Source organism: Lepidothrix coronata, unplaced genomic scaffold, assembly GCF_001604755.1.
Source record: "Lepidothrix coronata isolate B3197 unplaced genomic scaffold, Lepidothrix_coronata-1.0 Scaffold101, whole genome shotgun sequence".
Taxonomy (NCBI): domain Eukaryota; kingdom Metazoa; phylum Chordata; class Aves; order Passeriformes; family Pipridae; genus Lepidothrix; species Lepidothrix coronata.
Genome location: NW_016690281.1, coordinates 1536037 through 1553504, shown reverse-complemented (window position 1 = coordinate 1553504; position 17468 = coordinate 1536037). Strand labels below are relative to the sequence as shown.

Below are 17468 nucleotides of genomic sequence, written 5' to 3'. Positions count from 1 at the left end.
GCTCTGCCACCTGCAGCCAGATCATGGAATCATGGAGTGTTAAGGGGTTGGAATGGACCTTGGAGATCACCCAGTGCCACCCTCTGCCATGGGCAGGGACACCTCCCACTAGCCCAGGTTGCTCCAAGCCTCATTCAACCTGGCCTTGGACACTTCCAGGGATCCAGGGGCAGCCACAGTTTCTCTGGGCAACCTGTGCCAGGGCCTCCCCACCCTCACAGAGAAGAATTCCTTCCGAATATCCAACCTGAATTTCCCCTCTTTCAATTTGTACCCATTCCCCCTTGTCCTGTCACCACAGTTCCTGACAAAGAGTCCCTCTCCAACTTCCCTGTAGGACCCTTCAGGTCCCGGATCTGGGGCTTCTCAGCTGCAGGAAAATGGGAACACAGAGCAGGAATGTTGGTAAAACCTGCTCTCAGTGGGAGACAACTGGACACCTGCTCTTGTCCAGGCAGCAGAGAGCTGGGAGAAGTGTCCAAGGCTGCCCAGCCCACGCCCTGCTCTGTGGCTGTGCCCAGGCTGCCCTTGGTAGGTCTGTGAGGGAGATTTTGGAGATCACCTGTGACAACAGTCACCTTCAGCTCAATATAATTACACAGGAGACCCCTCTCTGCCTCACCTTCCTCTACAACCTCCTTGTTCCCTGAACTGGAGCCCAGCTCTGCCCCAGGATCACCAACACACCCCCCGAGGTGAGGTGGGAAGGGGGGCCACGGAACCTGCAGTGGGTGGGACAGCCCTGGGACGTGATTTGTCCCGTGGCAAAGTGAGTCAGAGCCTTCCCACCCAGCCTGGCTGGGCAGGAGCAGCCCCAAGTGTGGCTCAAGTGTCCTCCAGTCACAGCACAGTGCACAATTGCTGTTCCTGCTGTGCTGAGCCAGGTGTGACCAGAGGAAATAAATCCTCCTCAGTCCCATCTCCAGCAGGCAGGGCACACGCCCTGCTGGCCCCAGCTGAGCTCTGCCCTGTGGCACTCACCCAGCACAAAGGGGCTTTGTGCTCTCCCAGCAAAGCCAGGTCTCCCCTCAGGAGAGCAGCCTCATGTCCTGCAAGGCTCAGGCTTTTCCTGAAGCCAGTCAGACCACAGCCAGTTCCTCTGGGACCTTGCAGGGCCCAGACACCTCACCAGCTCTCCTTTCACTGCCCCCAAACATGACTCAGAATCTGGAGAGGTTTAGAAACAGCAATAACAGAGCACAAAGTAAAGAATAAAAGCTAAAAGGGCAGATAAAAGATTAAAATATTACAGGTGCTGTGGAAATTATACCAAGTCACACTGAATGCTCAAAGCAAACAAAGAAAATCCAACTGTCCTGGTGGAACACAGAGGCAAAGGAGGCTCCTGGAAGCACAAACTTTCTTTCAAAAACTTGAAATTATTTTTCTGTGTCTTCATTAGTTGTTTCTTGAAGAAGGAATCTGTGAGGGCCCTGCTGGGACAACATGGCCCAGGTGTAAACAAGGATTTGGAGACATTCAGGGCTAAAAGGGAAACTGGATTAATTCTTTGTATCATGTCCATCCCATTAAACCCCTTCATGACATGAGCACATCCCACAATGGATCTCCCACGTAGACACATCAAAATGCCCAAAGTAAACGACCTTGGAGAGTCCAGGAGAAGCACAACATGACCCAGCTGCACTGTCCAGTCCCTCGGACCAGGGGACACAAGAGCAGCCTGGAGAAGGTTCTCCAAAGCAGGCTGGAGGCAGAATCAGAAGGAGAAAGAGCCGTGAAGGTCAAGTCCCAGCCTGGAGCAAAGCTCCTTTCTTTGGTGAGCAGGAGCAGGTTTGCTGCCCAGTCAGCTGAGCTGGGTGGGGTCCAGAGCTGACAGAAGGGATAAAGGGACACCAGTGATGCAAAACCTGTGGTTTAAGGTATAAGCAGCTCCAAGCCCACAACAATGAGCTTGTTATGATAGGCCAGCACCTGCACTCAGCTCTTCCTGTCCCTCTGCCACAGATCTCAGGTGTGATGGGACTTGGCACACGAAGGAAGAGCCCCAGTAACTGAGAGTCTGTGTGAAACTTCTCCTCTCCTTATCTCTCCAAACCAGGAAACTCTGCTAAAGACTGCCCACACGAGAAGAGATTTGAGTGGCAGGGACCCACCCAGCACTGCCCTGTGGTCACAGCAGAGCAGATCCTGCTGCTCTGCACCAAACCCTCTGTCACCAACTGCAGAACCCCAGAGGAGAAAGTCAGGAGAGCTCTCCAGGTGCTCATCACCGGCTTAAGGGTGGATCAGTCCAACAAGCACTTTGCCTGGGGCAACATCCTGTGCTGGCAGCCTGAAAGGTTCTGTTTGAAAGCAGAAGATGCATTCTTGGGAAGACTCGTCCTGCAGGTAAAACCCACCACTGGGGTTGAACATCCTGCTGTGGGCAGTGCTGGGAAGAGGAGCCTTGTCAGGAATGGGCAACTGGGGTGTTTGGACCCGTTCCAAACCCACCCATCCTTATCTTGGCATAGATCTGTGAAAATATGTGCCAGTGCCCAGGTGCCAGCAGCTCTGTGACTGTGCTGTTTGGTAAATGTGACTGCCTGGTAAATGTCACCAAGACAGTTTGATAAACAAGGCAATATTTGGTTCAATAAGCAGCTTGTCGCACCCTGTTTGCCCAAGGGTTCAGGTACGAGCAGGGAATATGGGAAAAGAAACATTTTTGGCTTCAGGTTGCTCCTGAGCCCACACCTCCAAATGCCAGAGGGGTCAGCAGAGGCTGACACTGAGGGTTTGTGTTTTACAGCTCATGCAAGACCGCCTGGCCCAGGGAACGAGGGACAGAACAAGAGGGAACAGCCTAAAGTTGCCCCAGGGGAGGTTTAGGTTGGATATTAATGAAAATTTCATCCCAGAAAACGTCCAGCCCTGGCACAGCTGCCCAGGGCAGAGGTGGAGTCACAGTCCTGGAGAGATTTAAAAGCCACGTGGATGTGGCACTTGGGGACAGGGGTTAGTGGTGGCCTTGGCAGTGCTGGGGGGTGGTTGGACTCTCAGAGGTCTTTTTGAACCTTAATGATCCTGTGATTCCATCCTCACCTGCCAGTGCTAACAAGGGCAGTTCTAAGTTGCAGAGGAGGAGAGGGGAAAGCCAAGGGTGTCAGAGACCTTCCTGCCACCAAACCCCCAGTCACCTCAGCACTAAAACCCAGCCCTGGTTTATCCCTGTTGGAGTAACCCCAGAGCAAACCCCGCTCTGGCCACACAACACTCCTCAGCTAAAGGAAGTGTTCCAGGGACAATGGAGACAGGACAAAAAGGCCAAATAGCATCAAATATCAGTTTATAGCTGGAAGTAAAACCCACCCACCACGTTGCACCTTTCCTGGAGGTTTACACAAGGGATTTTGGTTGGTTACTGCCTCCCCCTGTCCTCTGCAACCTCCTCTGTGACCTTTGCATTGCACAAAGTCAAAAAACACCGACATGTAACACTTAAATCATGTCCTGAACTAGAAATGCAAACAAGCTAAAAAAGGAAAGGTGATTCTCTGACGTCTGATGTTCCTCCCTCACCGGGGTTTGGTGACCAAGCAGCTGCTCCAGAGAGCAGGAGGGTGCCCAGCAATGCCCAGCCCAACCTGTTTGGCCACCCAGCAGGGCAGGAATGAGGCCCCTTGGACAAGCTCCAGCCACACCAGCAGCCAGGAGGAGCAACAGGACCAGTTTGGAGGTCACCCACGTTACTGGGAGACCAGTTTTCATCAGGAGGAGGCTCAGAGCTGCCAAATGCTCCTGGAAAACCAGCCCAGCCTCGAAAGCCTGCTCAGGAAGAACCTCATTATCACATCGATAGGGGGCCCTCAACCATCAGCTCTGGCTGCACCACGAGTTTAATCCCACAGGATTAAAAATCCAGGAATGGGGCTACTGATGTGACCTGCTGTGCCATGTCCTCGTGCTGGAAATTATATAAATTTCCTAATTAATTGTTTTAATTAGCCAGTGTAATTTCCCACAGAGCAAGGTTTTTCATGAACCCAGTTCAGCAAAATCACTGAAACTTGAAATTTTGCTAAACCAGCCTTGATGTGCTTCAACGAGCAAAGCCTGGGGGAGAGAAGTATTGCTGAGAACTGGGCACCAGGAATGCAGGATTTATAGCCCACAAGGACACGTGGCAGAAACCAGAGATAAAAAAGAAACTAACCCAGACAAATCAGCATTTGCACTGAAATTCTGTCTATCTGAGGAAAAAAAAGATAACACTGCAAATGGGGGCTAATTAGCACGAGGAGGGAGAAAGCAATAACCAATAGAAGATAGGATAGTAATTAATGAAGAGAATTTTGTAATTTATAGCCAGTGAACATAAATTAATCAGTGAAAAGTTTGGAAAGTGGGTATTGCACATCTGGGGGAGAGACCCCACGTGCACCTGGCACTGTGAGTAAAGTAATCCCTGCTTTCTAATGCTAAAAAAGCAGTGATGGAGCGTTTGATTTATCCTGATGTTTCCAGCAACACTTGGTTCCTCCCAAAGCACACACTCACCTTCCAGAGGGCCAGGCAGGAAAGGGGAGGTGTTGTGGGCACCCAGAAGTGCTCCAGCTCCTCCTGGCTCTGTTGGGACGATCAGCAGCACCCGGACGGCTCTGCCACACGCTGAAGCGCCCAAAACACAGCGAGAGGTGACAGGATTCCTCATTCCCGAGAAGTTCTGGCTCGTGGAGCTTCAGGAAAATGATGCCCTGAGAGTCAGACCCTGCTGAGAGACTCTGTGTGTTCCCGGGTGCTTCTCGCAGCAAGGCTGACACCTGGTGATGGGACAGAGCCGTTCAACCCACCCTCTCCTCCAGACAGAAATATAGAAACATATAGATACATAAATATATAAATATAGAGATACACGTGTGTGTGTGCAGAGTCACCGGTAAAGGGTGACAGGACATGCACAGCCCTAGGAAAGAAGGAGGGGAGAAGACAGAGCTCAGTTATGGAAGCCAGAGATCCAGCTCACGAACTGGAAAGCCAGATTTAACTTCCAGCCTGTCTCTCTAAACCCTCTCTCTCACTCTCCCCAAACTCCCAAGGCTGCCAGCCCTAAATCCCCTCCCTGAGTGCCCACTTAGCACCTTGTGCCGAGCACCTGCAGGAGTTGCTCCAGCTCAGCCTCCTGACCTGTTTGTAAGGTCAGGTTTGACCCTTTAACCCCTCCCTGTGACCTGTTTGTAGGGTCAGAACAAGGAGGTTTGACCCTTTAACCCCTCCCTGTGCCTGTTTGTAGGGTTGAAACAGGAGGTTTGACCCTTTAAGCCCTCACTGCTCCAAGGCTCTGTCTGATGGAGACCAAACATGGTCCAGGCACAGGGTGGGGCTGTTGGGGTGTCCTGTGCGGAGCAGGAGCTGGACTGGATGATCCTGATGATGCCCAGGTTGTGGTTTGATCCCTGTCTGGGCAGATCCCTTCAGAGATAGATGGATGGTCCCTGGTGGTCCCTCCCAGCTCAGCAGATCCCCCCGTTCTGGGATTATCAAGAGCACCCTGCAAGCAGCATCAGGCACCCAGGTACCTCAGGGTGCTCCTACGAACAGTACAATGAGATATTTTATTAAATAAAGCTCCTGTTAATACATATTGTGTCGCAATTCTGCAAGACCCCGAATTCCCAAGGCACTCCTGAAAACACAGCGAACCCTCTATGAACCAGAAAACACCAAATTCTCACCCAGACAGCACCACCAGAACCCTTGAATGATCATTACACCACATTCTCTGCTGGAAATGGCATAAATTAAATTATTTCTTAAAAAAACCCAACCAACCAAAAAAAACCCACAAAAAAAACCCAACCCAACCCAACCCAACCAAAAAAAAAAAACCAAAAAAACCCTAAAAAACCCCCCAAACAACAAAAAAACCAAAACCACCACCACCACCAACAACAACAAACCCAAATCAAACAAAAAAACACACACACACACCCCCACCAAAAAAAAAAAAAAAAAAAAAAAAAACCTCCCCGCCGTGCTTTACGGCAGTGTGGCATAGTTTTGCAGCAGTGTGGCCTCGCGGTTTACGACAGCGAGTCGCGTCGTTTTGCGGCAGCGCCTCTCCTTCGCTTTACGACAGCGTGGCGTCGCGCTTTGCGGCGGTGTGGCGGGGTTTCACGACGGTTGGCCCCGCCGCTTTGCGGCGGCGTGGCGGCCATGGCGGCGCGGTTCAGCGGCGTCCTGCAGCTCACCGACCTCGACGATTTCATCGGCCCCTCACAGGTGGGGCCGGGCTGAGCGGCCGGGGGCTGCCGGGGGGCTGCCGGGGCCGGGGGATGTCAGGCACTGCCCCAGCACCCGCGGGGAGGGCGCGAACACGGCCCTCGGGGGGTTGGGGCGGAGGGGGTGTGTGACAGTTACCTCCTGTCCTGTCACTGCACAGGGAGCTGCCCTCCCCTCTCAGACACCGCCTGCTGCTGTGGGAGATGGGAAAAGGGGGGAAAATGGACATTCCCAGCCCCAGCGCAGGGAACAGCGAGGGCAGTGCGAGCCGCTGGGGATAGGCAGGAATCTGGGATCAGCCAAGTGATCCCCAGCCCGCTCCGTGGGGTGTTCGTTTGGGCCCTTCCCAGTAAAATCTTAAGCCTGAAGAAAGTTCCTGTCACACGAGTCACCCGCACAGATGCTGTGCCTGCGGGACGAGCGAGGAGGGGCAGCTCGGCTGCTTCCAGAAGCTCCAGGCGCTGGAAAAGTGCAAAATATTGACCCTGGAGTGCAAAATGTTGATCCTGGAGTGCAAAATACTCATTCTGGAGTATGCAAAATATTAACCCTGGATGTATTTGCTGACAAGTACCGCGGGAGAACCATCCTGAAATGAGATCAGTGGGATGGGGAATAACAAACCCTGCTTTGCTGTCCCTCTAGTTCTTGGGTTTCCAAGGGAATCCTTCACTATTTGCCTTTCAGGGAGGGATCGCTGTAGAACCGAGGAGTTCTCTGAACCCTGCAGGAAGTGTAGGGAATGCAGGAGAGGTGGATGAGTCTGGGGGCCCCGGAGGCAGAGCAGGGTGTGCAAAGCAGAGGAGCCGGGGCTGGAGCAGCAGAACGAGGAGTCGGGCGGTGCCTGAACAATAAAAACGGCACAAAATGAAAAAATAATAATAATAAAAAAAAAAGGGACTCCACCCTGGAACAGCACAGGGAATGGGAATTGGCCCAGGGAGCTCCTCAGGGGCCCTTTGCCATGGAATTAAACTTCCCTGGCAGCAGGACGAGTGTCCTCGGACCACTCCTCCCCAGCGCAGGAGCAGAGGATGGGCTGAGGTTGGGGAGGAGGGTCTGGCCACGGGCTGCTCTGTCAAAGCCCTAAAGCAGAGCTGAGATCCTTCAGAAGGAGCAGCAAAGGCACCCCCTGCTTTTGGAATGATGCTGGAAAGGTGTTCTTTCTGTGCAAAAGGGGTAAGGAGCCTTTCCTTGGATGTTTTCTTACAGCACTGTTTTAAGGGAGAGGAGTCGGATCCGTCCAGAACTGGTGCCTGATCATTCCACTTCTGGGAAACCAACCTCTCGGGTGCTCAGCTCCTCACTGGGGGCTCTATTGCTCTTTCAGGAATGTATCAAACCCGTCAAGGTGGAAAAACAGGCTGGAAAAGCAGCAGCAAAGATCAGGATTGAGGCAGATGGGAGCTACTTCCAGATCGATCAGGTAGGTGGGAATTTGATCATTATTGTGTAAAACACCCAGAAAAATGAGTGTATTTTAACTATTTGAATAATTAATGCCTCAAAGAGAACCAAGATGATAGAAAAGTGTTGCTGCTGCTGGCAGCATTCTTGTACTTTTTTTTCCCCCAAAGTCCGACTTTTTAATTTCTAAGCAGTAATTTCAATTTTGTGTCACTTTTATGCCCTGAAACATTGACATTAATCAGTGATGATTTTCATTTTATCAATTAGCAATTTATTAGATTTTAATTTGTGAGCATTTTAATTTAGAAATTAACTTATAAGCAGTGATTTTATAAGCAGTAATTCCAATTTTATGTCAGTTTTATGCTCTAAAACACTGACATTAATCAGTGATTTTCAATGTTAGAGCAGTAAAGCTGAGAAATTTATTTTGCCATCAGTCCTTAAGGATCAGCAATTCCAGGTTATTTGGGACAATGCCTTTTGTGCTCACTCATAATGAGATTCAGTTGGATGTTTTTAGTAAATCTTGCTCTGTTTTTTTTGATAATATTTCAAATTATTTCTCAAATATCCTGCTGAATTCATAAGTCTCCTTCCAAAATTCCCATTGAGTTTTGCAGAACAATTTCCCTGTTTTCACAGAAAATTTTGGCATTACTTAGTTAACCAAGCTGGGAATTCATCTGGGAATGATACTTTTAATTTTAGGCAGACAGTGACCTTTTGACCTAAAGAAAGGAGGATACAGCACTTCCAGAGGGGTCTGGTTTCTTATTTTATAGTTTTAATAGAACCCAATTGCTCTGCCTGTTCCTGACTTTATCCAAGAGTGATAATTAGAGGAGTCTCTCAGGGGAAAACCAACTTATTCAGGTCAGATATCATGAAAACTGTTTCCTTCCATTGACAAGCCACACACTGCCTGGGAGGAATCTTTCCATCTCTGTGCCAAGCAATCCTATCAAAACCAGGAAGTTCAGGTGCCTCCCACCCCATCTGATTGAAAACAAATCTCCTTTCTCTAATGATGAACCAAGAGCAGGAAAAGAGCAACATCTTTGGTCCTGTTTGTGGTGAAGGTGGCAAAGCAGCTCCTGAGCCCAGAGCTGAGTGTGCCCTCTTTCCTTGCAGGATGGGGGAGCACAGAAGCTGGAAAAGGCCAAAATCACCCTGAATGACTGCCTGGCCTGCAGTGGCTGCATCACTTCGGCAGAGAGTGTCCTCATCACCCAGCAGAGCCACGAGGAGCTCTGCAAAGTGCTGGCTGGCAACAAGGTGGGCCACAGGTTGTGGCATCTGCACAAACAGGGGGGGAAACCACACAGCAAAATGGACTTTCAGAGCCCTGAGGGTGTTTTTAGTGTTTTTAGTGCACCCTCGTGGGTTGTTCCCGTTTTTAAAAAGTTTTTAAGGGCTTCTGTGTGAGTTCCTGACTGAAGAGTTAATGTGTGAGGTACTTTCTGATGCTCCAGTGCTGGAACCGTGCCTGTGCCATGTTGTCTGACAGTGGTTCTGTTTGGTTTTATCCAAGGCTGCTGCTCCCAATGAACAGAAATTGGTGGTGGTCTCTGTTTCCCCTCAGTCCAGAGCTTCCCTGGCTGCAAAGTGTAAAATGGGTGTTCTGGAAACAGCCAAGAAGCTGACAACATTCCTGAAGAGTTTAGGCAAGTGTGGGATTGTTGTGTTATCCCAGAGGGGCTGTGGGGTGGCTGTGAAACAGGCCTGTTTGAGAGCACAGGGTGGAGGGGATTTAACCCCCAAACTGTCCCCAACTTCAGTCACAGAATAAACTTGGAGGGACTTTTTATAGGGGCAGATAGTGCCAGGACAAGGGGGAATGGATTTAAACTGCCAGAGGGCAGGGTTAGATGGGATGTGGGGAAGGAATTGTTCCCTGTGAGGGTGGGCAGGCCCTGGCACAGGTTGCCCAGAGAAGCTGTGGCTGCCCCACCCCTGGGAATGTCCAAGGCCAGGTTGGACGGGGCTTGGAGCAACCTGGGCCAGTGGAAGGTGTCCCTGCCCATGGCAGGGGGTGGATTAACTGACCTCCGAGGTCCCTTCTGACCCAAACCATTCCATGATTCTATGATACCTGGTAAGGAACATTTACAGGAACTTTCCATTTTAGATTTACAGCTCTCCTGTCACTTTTGCTCCTCTTCTGTGCTGGTGTGTTGGGGAAAAAGGCTCCCTCTCAACTGCAGGGGTTGGTGCCTGTAAATAAGTTGGAATCTGGCTTAACTAGAGGCTTTTTGCTGCAGTTTGCTGCATCTCTGCTGTGGATTTTAACACAGATGCTGTCCTGCCTAGGTGTGCACTATGTTTTTGACACGACTTTCTCCAGAAACTTCAGCCTGTTGGAGAGTCAGCGGGAGTTCGTGAGACGCTTCCGCAGGCAAACCGAGGACAGAAAGGCTCTGCCAATGCTGGCCTCTGCCTGCCCAGGTATGCAGGGAGTTAGAACTGGAACTGAGAATCCCAAAGCTGGGCAGAAAGGTTTAAATGGCTGCATTTACCTGGAGGGTTGCTCTCTTCAGTACAAAGAGAGCTTGGTGTTAACAGCAGGGGTGACCCAGCTGCCCGAGGATCTCAGAGAATCCTTTGCTTTCTGTGCTGGAGTGAAGCTCAGAAAGGTTCTTCATGAGTCCTAAGCCTGAGGTTGGGGGGAGAATGGGCAAGGTAAAGGCCTGCTTGTTGTTTTTAAGTTTAGTTTGCTAATTCCATTCCCTCCAGGTTGGATCTGCTATGCAGAGAAGACCCACGGCAGCTTCATCATCCCCTACATCAGCACCACCAAGTCTCCCCAGCAGGTCATGGGCTCCTTGGTCAAGGGCTATTTTGCAGAACAGCAGGTAAGGGTCTAAACATGCCATTCCTGATGGAAAACCACCTAAAATGAACATTTTAGCCTGATTTTTTTTTTCTCTTTTGCTACAATATCCACGTTTAAAGGTAAAAATTACTCTGCAGAAGGTTACAAAGCAAGAATCTTCCTCACTTCTGTTTTATCTAATGAGAAGTTCATAGCTAGGTTACAACACTAAGCACGTGCTGCAGGGGCTAATTGAAACCTCTGGGTGTTATTTGGGAAGGCTGGGGAAGCTTCTTTATCGGTGTCTTTCTGCTCCCATCTGGTCTGGGTCTGGTTTTTTGTGCTGGGGAGTAACTTCACATCAGCCCCCCTCAGCCAAGGCCTCAGTCAGTGCTTACGTGCAGATCATGTCTTGTCTGAAAACAACTCCCTCATTCCCAACTTGATGTTCTGTTGCAGCTGGACTTAGTTCTGTCCTCAGTCTGTAACCTCTGGAATCCTTCCAAGAGTGAGTTTGATGTTCACAGCCTGGAGTTCTGCAAATAGCCCAGATTTGTCCTGTAAGGAACTTAAGCACCACTTCTGGCTCTGTGATTAATTGTCCTCTAACGAGCAGTGGTTTAACACTTGCATTAAGGAGGTGCTGACATTGCATATTTGTTACAAAAATTGGCAGCTACTGAGAATATTTGGCACAAGGGACTCAAACAATGGCCTGGAGTCAATGACTTGTTTCCTCGGCCTGTGTTTAGTTCTTGGATGATCCTGAGGGTTTTGTCTGACTCCAGATCATGTTCCAGCTGCTGATCAGGGGCTGAGTTTTAAGAGCATGGAAGAAACATATTCCCTGAGTGCTTCATCAGGGATTCACCTCTCTGCCCGACTTGGGATCATCTGCACTAGGATGGGGGGGAAGCTTCCAGTGCCTGAAGGGAGCTGACAGGAAAGATGGACCCAGACTATTTACAAGGAGGGACAGGACACAGGGAATGGCTTCCCACTGCCAGAGGGCAGGGTTAGATGGGATATTGGAGAGAAACCCTTCCCTGTGGGGGTCTTGAGGCCCTGGCACAGGTTGCCCAGAGAAGCTGTGGCTGCCCCATCCCTGCAAGTGTCCCAGGCCAGGTTGGACGGGGCTGGAGCAACCTGGTCTGGTGGAAGGTGTCCCTGCCTGTAGCAGGGGGTGGCACTGGATGGGCTTTAAGGTCCCTTCCAACCCAAACCTTTCCAGGATTCCATGAAACCTGTAAAGGACCAAACTGCTGACACTTGCTACAAACTGAAATTGGCTTCTAGGAGAGAAATAATTTAATGTATATATAAATAAATATATGTAACTATTCAGTAAGAATGGGGGTTATTTCCAGGGGTTTGGTGGCATTAATTTCACCATTCCCATTTGTACCTGGAAAACACCTCCCTCAGGACAAGTGGGATTTTGGCTGATCCAGCTGCCCAGCTCTGTCTTTCTTGCAGCACCTGACCCCTGACCAGATTTACCACGTCACAGTGATGCCCTGTTATGACAAAAAGCTCGAGGCCTCCAGGCCAGACTTTTTCAACCAGCAGTACCAAACCAGGGATGTGGACTGTGTGATCACCACAGGTAAGAGCCACAGGGAGTCTACTCATTCTGGAAGCCTCAGAGCCAAGGGTTTCCTGGTTTTACTGACCCTTTGTCTCTGATAGAGGCTGTGGGGGATGAATATTGATGTATATTTACACTTTAATAGTGCAAATCATGCCCTGCTAAAAATGTAGGTGCAGCCTTAGGTACTGGTCTGTTTTCCTTTATCCCCAAAATAAGAACTGTTTCTGGCTGGTTCTGTTTTAGGAGAAGTGCTAAAGCTGTTGGAACAAGAAGGAGTATCTCTCTCAGATGTAGATCCTGGTCCCTTGGATACCATGTAAGAACAAAATCTCAGTCCTGTTCTTTGTCATCCAGTGCTGACAGAGTTCTTCACTGGATTCCCCTTTCTTCCCACTGTTCTACCCAGTGTGTGTGGGTTTGCTTTGTTTTCTTGTGTCACTTGAACCAGCACAATTGTGAGTTAGAATAACGTCCAGAATAGGATGAATTCCCACTGGATTCACTTACTCCAGCTCCTGTTACTCACAGGTTGCTGGTGCAATCCCACAAAAACCTCCCTGCAAGCCTTGAAAAGGGAAAGAATCTGGCTCAGTGTCAGTGAAGAAAAGCTGGTACTGCCCTTTGTTCCTAATTGTCAGAGCTACTGTGAGGATCCCAGAGTTAAAGCATAAAGAAGAAATATTTAGGGCCCCACAGCTCATCTCTAAAGGCCCATTTGTAAAGAAAAATGAGATATAAACCAGATGAGAATGAAGTTGTTTCAAACTGAAGAGCAACATGTGGTTGAGTGACAACTGCCCAGACCTGGGTGACTGTCAAACCCTGAGCTGCCATCAGGGGTGGGTCTGGACTGAGCACAGACCCCCAGCTGCCTTTTCTCCAGGGTAAAAGAGATGTCTCCACAGCTCTTTGCACATTAATGAACAGAGAATGACACGTGCAGCACCTTTCAGAATTATAGGAGGTGGTTAAGTGTAGAATCACAGAATCTTGGAATGGTTTGGGTTGGAAGGGACCTTGAAGCTCATCTCATTCCAATCCCTGCCATGGGCAGGGACACCTTCCACTAGCCCAGGTTGCTCCAAGCCCTGTCCAATCTGGTCTTGGACACTTCCAGGGATCCAGGAGCAGCCACAGCTTCTCTGGGCAACCTGGGCCAGGGCCTCCCCACCCTCACAGGGAAGGATTTCTCTCCAGTGTCCCATCTAACCCTGCCCTCTGGCAGTGGGAAGCCATTCCCCTTGTCCTGTCACTCCAATTCCTGACGAGGGTCCCTCCCCACCTTCCTTGTAGCCCCTTCAGACACTGGAGTCCCAAAAGCACAACTTCAGACAGTGCCCATGTCAACACACCCTTGTCTTCCACCTGCTTTTTGTTACACCACGAGCAGAAAACCGAGGGGAAAAAACAATCCTCAAGGGTTTGCCTTCCCTTAGGGAATGACCATCTGGAAGTGTCAGTTATAACAGGGAACTGAGCATCTAATTAATTACCTCATAAAGATCTCTGGGCAGCTGCTCAGGAGAACATTGTGAGCACCGGGCCTCGTGCTGGGGATGAGCAAGTGCCTCCACAGCCTCCCAGGGCTCCCACGTCCTCGGGGATCGTCTGGCTCCAAACAGCACGTATTCCTTGGGAACTGGAGCCTGCCCACAAGCAGCCCAAGGCCTGTTGTTCTGCTTTATCCCCCAGCACGTGCAAAAGCCCATTAAGGTTATTACATTTGGCAGCAAGGATGGGCTGAAGTGCCAGAAATCCCAGGAGTTTTGCTGGGATAACCGTTTGCTCCGGGCCAGCGCCGGAGCTTCCTGGCAGCTTCTTCTGGGGAGAGGAGCTGTACGTGAGGGCAGACACACAGGGGGTGGGATGGGGCTCAGTTCCTGTAAACAACAGCAAATTAAAAATAGTTCCTGCAGCCTCAGCTGGGGCTTCAGCAGCTCTTCCACAGCGAAGATTTTATCTGCCAGAGGCAACAGCTTCCATTGGACTTGAAACTTTGGCCCCGGTTCAAGTGTTTTCCCCTCCATAGCTGTCAGTGGGAGAATCCAAGTGTCACTGCCTGAGCAGGGCTGCAGAGAGATCCCTCAGCTCCTTCTCCTCTCCTAACAAAAGCTATTGTTGTGGCTTCCATGTGTGGAGCTGTTCCCCAGGAACACTGCCATGATTCTGCAGAGCTGGTGGAGTTCTGGCCTGGCAGGGAGATGGGATTGGCTGTGCAGAGCTGGAGTTCCAGGACTGGTGGTAACAGAGTTGTTCAACACAAAAAACGTGGTGACCTTGAACCAGGATCCTGCTGAAACAGCCGTGGAGGGAGCAAAAGTCCTGGCACTGCTGGAACCCTGGGATGGTTTGGGTTGGAAGGACCTTAAAGCTCATCCAGTGCGACCCCCTGCCATGGGCAGGGACATCTTCCACTGTCCCAGGTTGCTCCAAGCCCTGTCCAGCCTGGCCTTGGACACTTCAGGGATGGGACAGCCACAACCTGTGGCACGTGACACTGTTCCCAGTGAGCAGCACAGGGTCAAACCTGGTGGTCTCTGGGGCTATAAATTGGTTCCCAGAGAAAGGGAAAAGCTGGAGCTCAAAGGGAGCTGGTTTGTGGCTTCTTCTGCTGTTCCTCAGTCCCCTGGCCCTCTGTGTTTATGTTGACTGTTTGTTTGACCAAAGATCCCCCTAAAGGTGCCACTCTCTCCCTCCCCAGGCTCAGCAGTGCAGCAGAGGAGCTCAGCACCCACCCTGGAGGGGGCTCGGGGGGATACCTGGAGCACATTTACAGGCACGCAGCCAAGGAGCTCTTTGGGATTCACGTGGATGCCATCGAGTACAAACCTCTAAAGTAAGAAGCTGGAAATCCTACAGAAAGCACTGGTTTTTTGGAATTCTCTCCGTGCTGTTATCTTGCTAATGGGCTGAGATTTTCTTTGCAATGTTCAACATTTTGCTTCCAGGCTTGAGAGTTGGCTCCTCACTCCCCCAGTTGCTGAGCAATAAATCAGCCACTCTGGGCTGCCTTTCCCCTGGAGATTTCCAGCCCCTTCTCCACCCACACACTTTAGTTTGGCCTGGTGCATTTTCCCAGTGTCAAGTTGCAGGCAATTTTTAGAATAATTTAGAAGGCAGAGCTCCCATGGATCTGGGCTTCCTCACCTTTGATCACACCAATAAAGTAGATTTATCACTAATTATTGATCACAGAAAAAAACCTTGTGTGAGGGCTTTAGGGCTCTGTTTAAACTATAAACAAGTCACATGAGTTTGGGCATTGAGGCTCATTCACCTGAGATTCCTTCTACCTTCCCAGCTATAACTTAATGTATCATTTGTAATTAACAACATTTATGTTTACATTCCCTGGTCCAGGAAGCAGAAGAAACAGTCCTGATATGAAATATGTGATAAAAACCAAATTACTTACATTTTTTATCAGGAACAAGTATTCCCACTAACCTTTGGAGTCTGGAATCCTTCAATCTTGGTTTGCTCCCTGGTTTTATGGCCCATTGCAAGTTAAAAATTCCCTCAGTGGCTTCAGGTCTGTCACAGTGAAAGACTCCATTTGCTGAGCTTTTAAGGATTTATTCAGCACAGGTGTCCTTCAGCAAACTCTGCTCAGGTGGCAGCTCCTCAAACGAGCCTGGAGAAAGATCTGGAAGTAGTTCCTTCATATTTTATTTGGATGGCAAAGAACTAGGACAGCTCTCAAGTAAAATTCACAGAGAACTTGGGTTTAGCTCAGGGCCCTTTGAAGTTTAAAATAGAAGTTCATTTGGGTAAGACATTTCCTCTGCTCTGGTTCCTCAGAAACAAGGACTTCCAGGAGGTGACTCTGCAGAGGGATGGAGAAGTCCTGCTCCAGTTTGCTCTGGCTTATGGATTTCGGAACATCCAGAACCTGGTGCAGAAGCTGAAACGGGGGAAGTCTCCATATCACTACGTGGAGGTCATGGCCTGTCCCTCAGGTGGGGCTGCTGCAAATCCAGAGCTGGGAGATGCTCTATGAAATTAAGCTTAAATACAAGGCAATAGGTGATTTCACATGCTGAGTGTCGTGGCACAGCCGTGACCTCTGGAGGTGTGACAGTCCCGGCATCACAATCTCAGGGCTGGTTGTGGATTTTCCTGCTTCTAAGCCAGTAATGCCTCGGGATTTAAGTAACTGCTGTTAAATTCCATCACACAAAATTTGCACACTTAGTGCTTTTAAGGAGGGTTTCCTGATTTTCGGAGCTCTTTGTTACCTGAGGGGATTTTTCCCCTAAAATTGCACAAAACTGGCCATTACACTTTTAGAAAACATTGCTGGTGGGGAAAGTCTCTTCCTACCTATTTTATTCCATTTTCCACTTAGTTTCCTTTCCCTCCCTCCTGGCTCTCTTGGAATCAGCCAGCAGGGAGCAGGGGCAGCTTGATCCCAGCCTGGGCTGATGCTGAGGGGCCATTTCTGGCACTTGGGAGCCACTGCTCCCTCCCGAAGGTCTGCACAGCTCCAGCACCTGGCACTGCTCTGGGCAACCTCTCACTGCAGAGCTCAGCTCCCAGCACCCCAGAACACATCCCAGGCACGTTTCCTTTGCCCTCAGTTGTGGCTCCAAGCCTGGATTCACCTGGAGTGTGCTCTGACCCTCTTCTGGAGGCGGGAGATAAGGGCTGGAGCTCCTGGCACGTTCCCAGCTGGCCACAGGCACAGCCAGGATCTCCCTGCCCTGTGGCCCTGCTGCAGGGAGATAACTGGGAGTAAACCTCCATTCTGAGGGTGTTTTCAGTTCTGCAAGTGTTTGCAGGTGCAGAGTAACTGTAGTTTTTCTATTGTGTTTTTCCTGCTGAAGCTCAAGTTCCTTCTCCACTTGGTTTTCTCCTTTGTTGGCGCAGGTTGTTTGAATGGAGGAGGGCAGATCAAGCTGGAGGGGGGATCCAAGGACGAGCTGCAGCACGTGGAGAGGTTGTATGAGTCTCCAAAGGCTGAGATTCCAGAGGAGAACCAGGCTGTGGCTGAGCTGTACGAGCACTGGCTGGGAGGCAGGGACTCGGAGAAGGCTGTGGGAACGCTGCACACGGAATATCACCCCGTGGAGAAAGCAAACACGAGCTTCAACATCAAGTGGTGAATGCTGACAAGCCCAGAGACACATCCTCAGTGCCTTTGTAACCCAGCTCTATTTATGATTCTCAAAGGACAGCTGAAGTTCTATGGAATTCCTGCCTCTGGAAAGGAGAAGATGGGAATGGTCGTAGAGCCCGGCACTAATAATTCCTTCAGCTTAATAACTATTGGAGAGATGTAAATAAAAACCAAACACTAACTTAAAACACGTGTTTAAAGAAGCAGAAATGCATCCCAGCCTCTGCACAGTGTCTGTGGGCTGAATCTGCCCTCGCTTTGCCACCCTATTCCCACCAGAAGTGATGAATTTAAGGTGCCAAGGGATC

General features: G+C 50.1%; 1 protein-coding gene across 2 annotated transcripts; it reads left to right on the top strand.

The window, feature by feature from the left end:
* The first annotated feature begins 6094 nt into the window (after positions 1–6094).
* On the top strand, positions 6095–17348 carry NARFL (nuclear prelamin A recognition factor like). 2 transcript variants are annotated; one of them, XM_017823063.1, is made up of 11 exons: positions 6095–6225; positions 7556–7651; positions 8770–8913; positions 9170–9302; positions 9949–10083; positions 10372–10490; positions 11927–12056; positions 12285–12357; positions 14743–14877; positions 15843–16000; positions 16911–17348. In XM_017823063.1, the coding sequence occupies exons 1-11, from the start codon at positions 6160–6162 to the stop codon at positions 17144–17146; spliced, it is 1425 nt and encodes a 474-aa protein (XP_017678552.1). In that variant the 5' UTR covers positions 6095–6159; the 3' UTR covers positions 17147–17348. The 2 variants fall into 2 exon arrangements, with proteins under 2 accessions (XP_017678552.1, XP_017678553.1); XM_017823064.1 differs by lacking the exon at positions 6095–6225 and adding an exon at positions 7241–7404.
* Positions 17349–17468: the final 120 nt, after the last annotated feature.